This window comes from Ruditapes philippinarum, unplaced genomic scaffold (assembly GCF_026571515.1).
Source record: "Ruditapes philippinarum isolate M1 unplaced genomic scaffold, ASM2657151v2 ctg1527_1_1_1_1, whole genome shotgun sequence".
Lineage (NCBI taxonomy): Eukaryota > Metazoa > Mollusca > Bivalvia > Venerida > Veneridae > Ruditapes > Ruditapes philippinarum.
This window is the reverse complement of record NW_026865870.1, coordinates 211,687-224,774: the sequence shown is the minus strand read 5'-3', so window position 1 is coordinate 224,774 and position 13,088 is coordinate 211,687. Positions and strand designations below refer to the sequence as shown.

The 13,088-nt window shown below is 31.4% G+C and overlaps 1 protein-coding gene across 11 annotated transcripts in view; it reads right to left on the bottom strand.

The window, feature by feature from the left end:
- Window positions 1–7,217: 7,217 nt before the first annotated feature.
- The window catches only part of LOC132730605 (nucleolysin TIAR-like), a 159,581-nt gene continuing 153,710 nt past the window's right edge, over window positions 7,218–13,088 (bottom strand). For all 11 annotated transcript variants that reach the window (XM_060716566.1, XM_060716572.1, XM_060716570.1 and 8 more), the window contains one exon: window positions 7,218–10,652. Coding sequence is in view for 2 of the 11 variants with exons in the window: in XM_060716567.1 (XP_060572550.1) it covers window positions 10,636–10,652 (17 nt within the window). In the remaining 9 variants the exon portion in view is untranslated. The remainder of the gene's footprint in view (window positions 10,653–13,088) is intronic.

The window sequence follows — 13,088 nt, the reverse complement described above, 5'->3', positions numbered from 1 at the left end:
GCTATGATCGGCACATATTTGACTATTTTGGTTCATATGCATTTTATGAAGATAAAAATCGACACTAAGAACAAATTCTTGACTATTTTATGCTGAAACATCTTATTTTGTAAAGAATTATGCCAAGAGGGAAGTCTGCAGCTGTATTCTGAACTTTGTTCTGTAAATGTCACCAGATAGCAATTATTTTACCAAAGAAGCCATGTGGCTTTCTTAACGTATTGTTCTTTTACGACATTCATGTCGCAATGCGGTAATCATGTTGTATCATAAATTATTATGTCATCTGAAATTATTCCTGCGTAAACTACTTACAAATACATAAAGGGTATGTACAAATGGTGTAGTGAAAAAGGTGCCCGACTTTCAGTTCAGGGATTGTTGAATCGACCCCTACTGGGATAACAGCAATGTTACCTCACAAAGCAATTATGACAGCAGCTAATTTCAGAGAGTGGTACCAAGACTGGTGCAAATAAATTAATTGAAAAGTTTCATTTTTTGGTCAATTTTAAGTCTAAGATGTGTTTATCCTATATAAATCAAGTGACCCCTTGAGCAGGGCCAATATCAAGGAGCATGATTCATATCGATTTTGTAAAGGTCAATAAAGCAAACACAAATTTATGAATTTCTTACATAGACCAGCTGGTGAACTTAAAACAGAAAGATATGCAACAGATAATGTAGAAATATACTTAGAAAATTAAAATTCGTATTTGTGTGTTATTCTTAGCTATATATCAAAATATATCATATAATTTTATATATACATTCACTGGGAATTAGCGGGAAAGCATTATTATTATTTTTATTGGTGTTGATGATGATGATGATGATGATTATGATAATAATGTTGTTGTTATTATTATTATTATTATCTTTTTTATTATTCTAGATAACTAGCTGGCTAATTAAAGTAATGCTTTCTCGCTAATTCCCAGTGAATGTATACATAAAATTATGATACATTTTGACATATAGGTATGTTGGGTTTTATCATTTTTCTCTGCTTTATATTGTAGAAATATAGTTCTATTAATAATACCCGCTGTATCTTTTTGATCCATATCTTTTTGTTAATTACTTTACATTCACGTTTTTGCGCAAATTTGTCACGTTGACGTTGGCGTCCTAACGGACGTGACGTCAAATACTTTGTACGTTATTCTGATGAAGACAACAGTCGAAACTAGTAAAGATTAAAGAAATATGTGTTGTTTTGGTGTATTTTAACTGTGTTATTCTTAGCTCACTTTGATTGGAAAGCATAGCAACGCTTTTCAATTTTGAATCATTTCTTAAAATAAAAGTAGTCATTCAGAAAAAACGGATTGAGCGGATGATCTGAAAAATTGTGCATACAAGATTTTGGTCTAGACCTACATCAAATGGAAAATTGATCTTAAAAACGTATTCCAAGTCTCATAATGTCAAAAAGTCTCAGTCGAGTCCCTTTAATTTAATAACAAAAGTGAAGCATCACTCTTGCTGTTAAAACTATGTATGAGTGTATCACAACCGTTAAAAGTGTAATAATGATCAATAATCTCTTTATCATCGACACAGTGCGATTATTTCGTTTCTGTATATTGCCAATAACTTGAAATCTGAGTATTATAATACTTGTTTTCTATATAAAAGGCGTCAAAATTATCTTTTCATTAGGGTAATTAATAATTGATATTTATTATGGATCAGACGTGGAGTGGGGTTTCATTGTAGTCCATCTGCCAAGCTTTACACACGACAAAAATATCAATGCAGATGAAAATCACAGAATATATTGAACAATAATGGAAACTGTACATTCATAGCACCGACTTAGGTGGTATTTAATCCTCAACAGTAAACGTATTGTCGTCAATGTAGGACCAAAGTGAGTTGTAGCTCTTAACGACACTGACATGAAGTATTCTGAATGTAAACTTATTTTAAATGACCAATATATCAATTAATTTCTGAGTTGATTCCACACGACAAAATAAACAGAAAATTTTGCAATGCTAAAGAATTTTTTTCGCATACTTTTTGAGATTCTTCAAATGAGTTGTTTGTTTCTTCAACAAGTGGGCAAGTACTATTCATGATAAAGTAACATTTGACAAGTGTCAGTGTTTCCAGCATTCATTACGGCTTACACATAATTAAGCATTACATTGATACATTGGCGTTATTATACAACAGGAAGCTCTGAATGTATTGCTTAATAAAATAAAAACATGAATCACTCTTTAAAATATTTATTCTTAACAAAGTATTCCAACATAAAATCAATAAAAGAATAATAACATTAATGCATTAATAATAAACGGCATCATAAGCGTGTCTTCCGCTGTTTGTCACTTTATCATAAAACATCAAAAAGCTGGCAAGATTTTCCCTATCTACGTTAGATAAAAAGTCACTCATTGATTCATCAACAGGAACACCTCCTTCAAGTGAACTGCTTTTAGTAGCAACAGGATCTTCGTCAACTTTCACGCGGGTACCGCGGCAAAGCAATGTATGACATACTTTTGACTTGCTTTGTTAATTTATTACATTTAGCGTTTTCATTATAAAGTCTTGAGTCGAGAGCAGATGTAGATTGCGTCATATATGGTCTTCGTTTCCAGTTTTGTGAATTAACATTTCTATTTTTATAATGAAATTCCAAATCCTGAGTTGAATTTCGTCCATAATCATTTGATTCTTTTATATTTTTATTGACGTCATTTTCGGAGCTGCTTCTAATGATTTTTCTTGATGTTTCAACATCTATATTCTCTTGATCAGATTTGGTTGACTTGTTAAAGTTTTTCTTTATTGACAGCATACTTCTACTACTTTTGTTTGTTTCTTGTTGAAACAATTTTCTTAGTGGTATAGATTCAGATCCTTGTTTTGGAGTTGAAGTATTTGGTCTATAAATAGCATGTTCAATGTTTGACCTCAAATTGTAAGCGTTCTGTTCTATAAAATACTCGCTAGACGACTCCAGTGAAGATGACAGGTACCCGGATGTGCTGGTATCGCTATCTAACTGACCAATCAGATTTGTCTTCACAGATGATTCTGGAGCAGAACATTTATTTTCCTTACCAACTATACAAAACAATCTCCCATTGGCTGATCGGTCTGTACTCAATCTACGCCCTGTCTGAAAATAAGAATTAATACAGGTTATCACTTGTTTTAAAATAAAGTCAAGTTAACAAGTTTATTTACAAGTATACAAGTCTATTTAAAATTATTTATTAAAGAATTAAAGAAGAATTAAAACAGACTATAACTCGTTTTAACCTAAAGTCAAATAAAGTGTTTAAATTATTTATTTATTCTTTATAATACAGTTACATTTAAATTACAGGATGTAAAGCCAATTTAAAGTGGATTGAAAAAGAAAAGCTTTATTTGATATTTCACATTTCAAGTCACGACTTATTCGATGTTTCACTGTTACATTATTGTGACACTGTATAGTACAGTTACGTATATTGTTAAATGAATATAAATGTTATATTTACCTTAACTTTCGAAAATGAAGCCATTGTTCATACACATAAAACGTTAGTCAATATTTTGTTTTAATTATATCTTTGTGACGATGATGAAAATAATTAGTGTTTTGCTAAGAACAATCTATTTTATATTTAATGGATCTACGCTTAGCGTGTCTTGATTTACTCATTTTTCACACCTTTTAACCTGTACAACAGTAAGGTCACACGCGGCTTGTATCATTATCAATGACATTAACAAACAAACAAGTAAATAATAGCGCGCTTGATTTTACCAGCAAATAAAAGGTGTGACAAAAATTCTAAGAAATTTAGTTATTACATTTACGTATTTTACCGAAATAATAAATATATCATAAATTATTTATATCTATCTCACTAGTTTCTTAATAACGTTATGTGATTATGTTGTATATGTCTAGATTATAGTTTTATAAAGATTTTAAAGAACCTAATTTTCGAGCGTGAGTTACAGCACTGCAAGGTAAATATTTCGGCAAATTTTAAACAAAATAGAGCGATTTCATTGGCAGACAAACAGTACATGTATTCATTGCATTTTAACAAGACGATGGACATTTGTTTAAGTCTAGATAATAGTTCTAATCTGTTCCTAATTTCGTTATCAATAAATAAAACCTTCAGAATTTTTAAATTTCAATTTCACAGAAAACATTTTGTAGTTAAGTCAGCTTGATTTATTGTGACTAACATTTTTACATTGTTTAATTTCATTCGTTATATTAAATTGCGCGGGATAATGTGTATAAATCAATGAATATTATGATTTATCTATTACAAATCTAGTGAATACTGACACAGTTTTTGTATATCTATCACGTGTCTTAGTATTTCGCTGTTGTATGTGTGTAAGTGTTTCCTTTTGGTATATATCAAATTGTTAAGCAATTGTAAATGTTCAATTGTTTCATTCTTGTATATGCCTAAGCGCTTCACTCTTGTATATGTCTAAGTGCTTCACTCTTGTATATGTCTAAGCGCTTCACTCTTGTATATGTCTAAGCGCTTCACTCTTGTATATGTCTAAGTGCTTCACTCTTCTATGTGTCTTAAAGCTTCACTCTTGTATATGTCTAAGCACTTCACTTCTGTATGTGTCTAAGCACTTCACTCTTGTATATGTCTAAGCGCTTCATTATTGTATATGTCTAAGCGCTTCACTCTTGTATATGTCCAAGCGCTTCACTTTTGTATATGTCAAAGCGCTTCACTCTTGTATATGTCTAAGCGCTTCACTCTTGTATATGTCTAAACGCTTCTCTCTTGTATATGTCTAAGCGCTTCACTCTTGTTTATGTCTAAGCGCTTCACTCTTGTATATGTCTAAGCGCTTCTCTCTTGTATATGTCTAAGCGCTTCACTCTTGTTTATGCCTAAGCGCTTCACTCTTGTATATGTCTAAGCGCTTCACTCTTGTATATGTCTAAGCGCTTCACTCTTGTATATGTCTAAGCGCTTCACTCTTGTATATGTCTAAGCGTTTCAATCTTGTATATGTCTAAGCAATTCACTCTTGTTTATGCCTAAGCGCTTCACTTTTGTATATGTCTAAGCGCTTCACTCTTGCATATTGTTCATGTCTGTTCCCTTGTGGGAAACTAAACGCTGTCATGTCTCAACATTATGCAAACAAAAACATAAAACATATCTATAAGCACATTTTGCAACACAGACACTATCTAATAGAATTAACTAAGCAAACAAACTGCTTGCATTTACTTACTATTTTTTGTTTTGTTTAATGTAACAGTTTAGTTTCTTAGCTTATGTTAGTCATAAATACCGTATCCGTTCTTCCTTACCCGAGGTTTAATGGAATGGGTCGAGGGGATGCGATGACTTCTAGATGCTATGATCGGCACATATTTGACTATTTTGGTTCATATGCATCTTATGAAGATAAAAATCGACACTAAGAACAAATTCTTGACTATTTTATGCTGAAACATCTTATTTTGTAAAGAATTATGCCAAGAGGGAAGTCTGCAGCTGTATTCTGAACTTTGTTCTGTAAATGTCACCAGATAGCAATTATTTTACCAAAGAAGCCATGTGGCTTTCTTAACGTATTGTTCTTTTACGACATTCATGTCGCAATGCGGTAATCATGTCGTAACATAAATTATTATGACATCTGAAATAATTCCTGTGTAAACTACTTACCAACATTCATAGTTATAGTTCTCTGTAGTGTAGAATAGAGTTACCTTCTAACAAAGGGTATGTACAGGTGGTGAAGTGGTAAAGGTACCGGACTCTCAGTTGAGGGATCGTAAAATCGACCCCTCCTAGGGTAACAGCCATGTTACCTCACAATGCAATTATGACACCGGTTAATTTCAGAGAGTGGTACCAAGACTGGTTCAAATAAGTTTTAAACTTTTGGAATTTGAACAGTTTCATTTTTGGTCAATTTTACGGATCTATGGGTTGTAAAAGTTGTTGGTCGGAAACCGTTTTGACATACAACGGCAATGTGACCTTGACCTTTAATTCCTTGACCCTAAAAACAATAGGGGTAAGATAAGTTCAACACAAATGGACCTATAAAGTTTGAGACCCGGGGTCCATGGGTTGTCAAGTTACTGGTTGGAAACCAAGGTCACTTTAACCTTGACATTTGATTCCTTGACACAAAACCAACGTGGTAATCTACAGTCCAACTTATTGGACCTCAGGGGCAAGATTTATATCTGTTTTGTAGAGGTCAACAAGGCAATGCTACATGACAAATATTTAAACTGTACTAGACATTTAGTTACACAAAATATGACTGAAATGCGTTTTCTCATACAAGACTATATGTATATTAACTAAGTGACAACAAGGGCCAGGGCAAATATTGACCCATGGGGCATAATTTATTTCAATTTTGTAGATGTCAGCAAGGCAAAGCTACATATCAAATGTCTATGCTCTAGGCATTGTAGTTTCACAAACTAAGACTTTAATGTGTTTTCCTATGCAAAACTACTTTAACTAATATGGTGGGGCCAATATTTACCCAAGGGGCATGATTAATGCCAGTTGTTGTGGTCCACAAAGTGATATTAAATGCCAAATATCTTAGCTCTGGGCATTGTAGTTTTCATGCAGCAAGTCTCAGATGTGTTTAACCTATATAAATCAAGTGACCCCTTGGGCAGGGCCAATATCCAGGAGCATGATTCATAACAATTTTGTAAAGGTCAATATGGCAATGCTACATGCTAAATATCTAAGCTCTATACATTGTATTCCACACAATGAAACTTAATAAGTTTTTTCCTTTGCAAGTCGAAGTCTACATGTAGATAAATCAAGTAACCCCCGGAACGAGGCCAATTTTGATCTCAGGAAGCACATTGTCTAATTATAAGTAATATTATGTATATGTCTTAATGTGTTACCTTCGGTAAATAAAGTTATTATTATTATTATTATTATGTATGTCGAAAATGTATCTTGAAATGGTCCTCCAACAGCATACCAAGTATCATTAACTTGTCGAGAGTTAGGACTGGATTCAGATTTCTTCGGATGGAATGACGGACGAAGGGCATAATTGCTCTCCACTGATACCAATACAGGATTAACCAATTGGTCATACTTACAAAGTGTAGTTAACTGAAGCATGAATAAGGTAACAGTATTGGACATTAAAACTGTTGAAACATCTACGGAACTTGGAGAAAATAAACAGGAAGAAGTGTATTCACTCTGTCATCATTTATTCAAATATGTTACAACCATGGTCAAAGATTTGTATTTGTTGAGCTTAGATGATAATGAGTACTGACTAAAATGTTGAAGAACATAAAAACAAGGATTTCATACAGCAATGTGACTCCTTCATAGACCCACTCGACAGAAAAACACAAGAACATAGTTATGTGTATACACATGTAATGGCATAACTCGCACCTCCTATACATGATCATGTTTCCACAATACTAAATGCTCTATATAAATTAATTTTCAATAAAAACAATTAGCATAACTCTTTAACCCTGCTGAATTTTTGTGTAATGGATAAGCCCTCCTTTGAATCAAGAAAAATCTGTTTTAATTCTAAGGGATTTCAATATGAAATACTATCAATAGAGAACCAGGTCAGGGTGCACGAATGTTCACGCTGGCTTGACTCTTTATTGAAGGCAAAGGCTAATCACTTTGGGTCCCAGCAGTGTAAGAGTAATTATTAAACTACATTGTAGTTGATCAAAAATATAAAATAAAAAAAATTAACTGTCCTACACATTATTGTGTAAAAGTTTTGAAAAAAAAAGATGCATATAAAACTAATATAGTGTTAATGTGAGGTGTTTGACGTAGTTAAAAGCTGTTGAGACTGAAATGATGTTTTCTTTTCTTGAAATTAAAAAGATGATAGTAGTTCCAACACAAAAGGACTATCAAGATAAAAGTTCATCTTGAGAAAATCCTTAAAAAAAATTGTAAAAAAAAGAGATAAGAATTGAAATGCAAAAAGCTTATTCAAGTTCGGTTTCAATTGTCTAATTTTTCACCAGTTGGTGTGCAAAGGCTTAATTTTCAAGTTTAATAATTGTCCAAATATTGTTATTTTCGTAAAACGCATTTTAAAATCCCTGATTTGAGGAAGAAAAAAACAAAACAACAAAATGTTGGTTAACTTTTTCCAAGCTTAAAAAAAACCGAGTTAAATGAACTGGAAGTCATTGCTGGAATGCATTAATCTGTTACACACACAACAATCAACAGGAACAAGTTGCTTCCAGCATTTTCTAACGACATATAAAACATATCTTTACATATTTTTTTTTGCAATATACATAAATATATACACAACACTATACATGTAAAAACACCAAATTACCATAGTAACCCCTGCCCCCAACCCCCCATCCCACCCCCTCAACATGTTAAAACAGTCAAGATTGGTGATGATTTATTTACATGTACATGTAATCAAATACAAAACATACACCATGTGTTGCAATGTGAAGTATAAAACCGGTTTTAGTTGTTAATTCAAATTCTAAAGAAACTTTTATACATATTTTGCACAAAAGGCAAATAAAAACTTCTTTATATTTTGAATTGTACTCAGAAAAAAAAGACACCTTTTTAATAGCTAATTTAACACTAAATGCTACAACAATATTGCATATCCTAGAGAAGAATTATTTCTTTAAGAACATTTAGTCATACTAGTTTATTATTTTCTAACCAATTTAGCTATTAACAGAACATAATAAAATGAGCCACATCACGACAAAACCAACATAATGCGTTTGCGACCAGCATGGATCCAGACCAGCCTGCACATCCGTACAGTGTGATCAGGATCCATGCTGTTCGCTTACAAACTCTATAACAAGAATCTGATAGCGAACAGCATGGATCCTGATCAGACTGCGCGGATGCAGAGGCTGGTCTGGATCCATGCTTAGTGCGAACGCATTATGTTGTTTCGGCGTGACGCGGCTCATTTTATTATGTTATTTATTACTTTATTGTCTCTTTTCACTTGAATTTAGACTTTCAATGAGCTGTTAATAACTAATATCTTTATGAACATAACTATTGGTATATCTATCAAAGAGGAATAACTGCCTAATATCTAAATTGTTTGTAACAATAGTACTACAAGGTAACTCAAAACTCAACAAAGATATTTTACATTTAAAAAAAAAATAATTAAATTTTTATTTATTTTTCAAACTTTTTTGATAAGTTTTATTTTTAGGTACAAAAATTGCAGAGACTTTATGTAAAAGAAAAAACCTTATCCACGGAAATTATGTCATTATTAACATGAACTATCATACAAGTTGAATTATGTTGTTTCTATTTTACCCTATGACAGAGAACATATATGACAATATTTCATGGCTTAAAAAATTGACAGAATGATACTACACCATTACATTAATCCTTCTACTGTACACATATTGTTATAACATATCAAACTGTTTCATTTAAACACCATAATAAAATATACAGCAGACGTTAACGACCAACACATCATTTTCACCAACAAACAGAACATACCTCTAATGCAAAAAAACAAAAATCCCAAATTTTAATTTATGTACAAAATCATCTTAAAAAACCTGCCATTCATCGAGACAGTCTTAATTCTGATATACAGTTAACATCAGTGAGCACACATTTCTGAAAGAACTACATTCCTTGTATACAGTTTTAGTTAGTAATTGCACGACCAAACAAGATATCAAATTAATTCCAATATCATCTTAGAAATATCAGTTTAATATTGAAAATTTTTAAGTTAATCTAACTTTAAAGTTAAATCAGTTTTATTCTATAAATCAGTTTTTTTTTTAGTATTTAAGGTGTAATTTTTGATAATATTTTGCTTCCCAACTATATCTTTTATTATCTTGTAAAACATTAATCTACTTCCACAATCCCCTCGATCATTCATTTACAGGTCCTCAGTTTTATTCCACCGTCCTCACATACACACATGCACACACACACGCTCACAATATAACATCATTTTTACATCATTCTATATAATTTATCAAAGACTATTTTTTTTTTCACAATGTATTATCTATTTACACATGAACATATTTGTGTGTCAAACGACACGCGCATAGAGCAAAATTCACGGAATTATCTAAGTGTCCTTCACTCAAAGTCTGTCACTTTTTTTGTCTTTCAAAGACAGCACAGAGGAATTTCTTAGTAGATTCTTTCCAAATCTACTCCCTACAGTTTCCAGGCTTCAATATCCAATACCCTTGTCCACATTTGAACAAATTATCATTAACCGCATTAATCATAAAAACAGTTTTTTCGAGTCAATAAATCATAATATTTTTTATTCCCTTTCACCAACAATGATCAAGTATGATCAGTTCATATTTAATTTTTATTTTGTTTACTGATGAAAGGTAATGGAAGTCTCTCAATGTTACGATGAAGATGGCGATGTTCCAGTGGAATCCACTGTCACGTAATGGAAATGATGATGGTAAGATAGATGACGATGTTGTTGTTGTTGTTTTCAGCGGAGACCTCAAACAATGTGATGTTAAGTTTTTTGATGTCGATTTTTATATTTTAATAATCCTGATCATAATCGCGATCACGTCTCATACGTTTTCTTTGCGGTTCTTCATTGTGCCTGGAATCCTGTAAATAAACAATAAAACCTTTCGTTAATAAAGTGCAAAACCGATTTTAAAAATCACATTTTCTATAAATGATAACGATTAATTTATCACAGATATAAACTTAAAATATAATGATAAAATTTTTACGCTTTTGAAAAAATTAACGATAATTTTTTGTAACACGAAAAATACATGTTTGGCACTAAATTCTCATTTTGGATTTAGGATAATTGGGGCAAATGGTAATACTTGCAGGCTTTTTTACATTATATATATTTCCATAGTTCATCTAAAGTGCATTCTGCAATACCTTTTAACAGAACAATATACTAGCACCTTGGAGATTATTGAAAGTATCTAAACTGCTTCTTTTAACAGCTTAAGTCTGACCCATTATATAAAAGATGAGATCATTCAACTTATTTACAATCCTGTAGATTCCATCTTAAAGATCATGGGAGTGAAAATAATTTCAAGCCCTGTTGCATGTCTTCAGTGCATATGAACTCACTTTTCTTTTTACCTTGACACTTTTCAAAAGTGGAGTCTAAATGGGCTTACTTATCAAAAAACAGACACTTTCCATATGAATTCAATTCATACATTGAGGCTAAAAATTTGGGCACTCTTTAATTTCAAAACATAGAAAGACAATACAGTACTTATTTTTAGGAGAAACCTAAAAACTCAACAAAACATATTTATCAGAAATGCGTTCTCATTTCTGTACAAAATGAACAGATTTGACCTTTCTTTTTATAAACATAGACTAGGTATGACATGTTTGCCACTGAAAAAAAGCCACTGTTGTTTGGTATATATGAGTATAATGTTTCTGATTACAAGCCTTATGATAAAAACAGCGTCTTGACTTAATAACTTGATGACATAATATATACCAGGGGACTAATACATCAATTTTTTCCAGTCTGGTTTGCAAAGATAGACTGCTTCAGTCCGTGGAATAAAAAAAAAAGCCTACATAAAAACAACAATTTATGTGTTTTCTTATTAAACATATGGTGACAAAATACAGTCGAGTCCTTTTTGCTAAGTTTCAAATATTTTTCAACCCAGAAGTTTTTCCTTCTGAATTCAAAAATAAATATGAAACAGCAAAAACATTCTATTTTTTTCTTAAATTTTCACAAAATATTCCCAACTATTGTGATCAGATGTGTGCATATATAAACAGTATTTAAAGAAGCCAATTAACAGGCAAAAGGACATTCTTAGTAAAATTCAAACTCCTAAATATAATTTTTTTTTTCACAGAAAAAAATATTGGAAAATATATATGTTATAAATCATTCATTTTTTTCTTTTGCATTTACAACAGCTGCTAGAGTTGTATAACAAATTAAGATGAGAATAGAAACAACACTAAGAGATCACACCTTAACCAGAAAGTATATACACAACATATAGCCATGCACACAATTGATTATAAACACCAAAAACATACCAAAGTGGACATATAGAAACACATTTTTTTTAATCTTAAAGTAAGAGTGTTTGTTCAAATGGTAAATAAAGGGTACAGTTAATATATTTAATGATGACCGTTAAAAAAAAGATTTTTAATCAAATAAATTTTTTAATTCCAAGTGCGAAATTTTTATAGTAACATAATTATATGAACATTTTTTTTCTTTTAAATTTTCAAATTAAGACCCTAATGCAAAGGGATCTTCAAAGTTTTTTTGTGTGTTTCCTGGCAATGAAATACCAAACAGAAAATTTTTGAAAGATGTTTTAGAAGTAATATGAGCCAATGCTTTTTCTCCAGCAAGCAAAATACATGTATCTAAATGGCAGTATTATATATGATGCATGCATGGTTTTGTTTCTACCCATATGTAACTAAGCTGTTTGAAATTTATAGATGTCATGACTTAATTTCTGCATAAATGATGCATATAAGGTCACTACAGGTAATAGTATTTTGAAATTAGAGTATTGTACACATAATTTTTTTTTCTGCATATATGATAATAACTAAGCTGGTTAGCATTACATAAATATGTTTTATATATTCTAGTATATTTTGTATATGTTTTACATAGATTAGCTCTATTTTGATATATAGACTACAAAACACTCAGGGGATGTTATATGAAGTTAAAGCAATTAATTACTATAAATATCAGAAATATACTCCCAAGATTCACACATTTTAAACGATATACAGGTGCTATAACTCTAAAACAATTGTACGTTAGGCGCCTGTTTCTGTACTTATCAAGTCATTTATCAGCCAGGGAAAAAAATGACATAAAAAAGTGCTAACATCCCCTGTACTTTTTTGTTGTTGTAATTTTGTCTAGGAAATAAACTATATGTTGACAAGAGGTAAGAATTTTACAGATGTACAGACTGATTAGAGGGCAGATTATTTATCCCCATTTTACAGTTTGTATGTTTTATACACAATGTAACTGAAGAATACATTCAA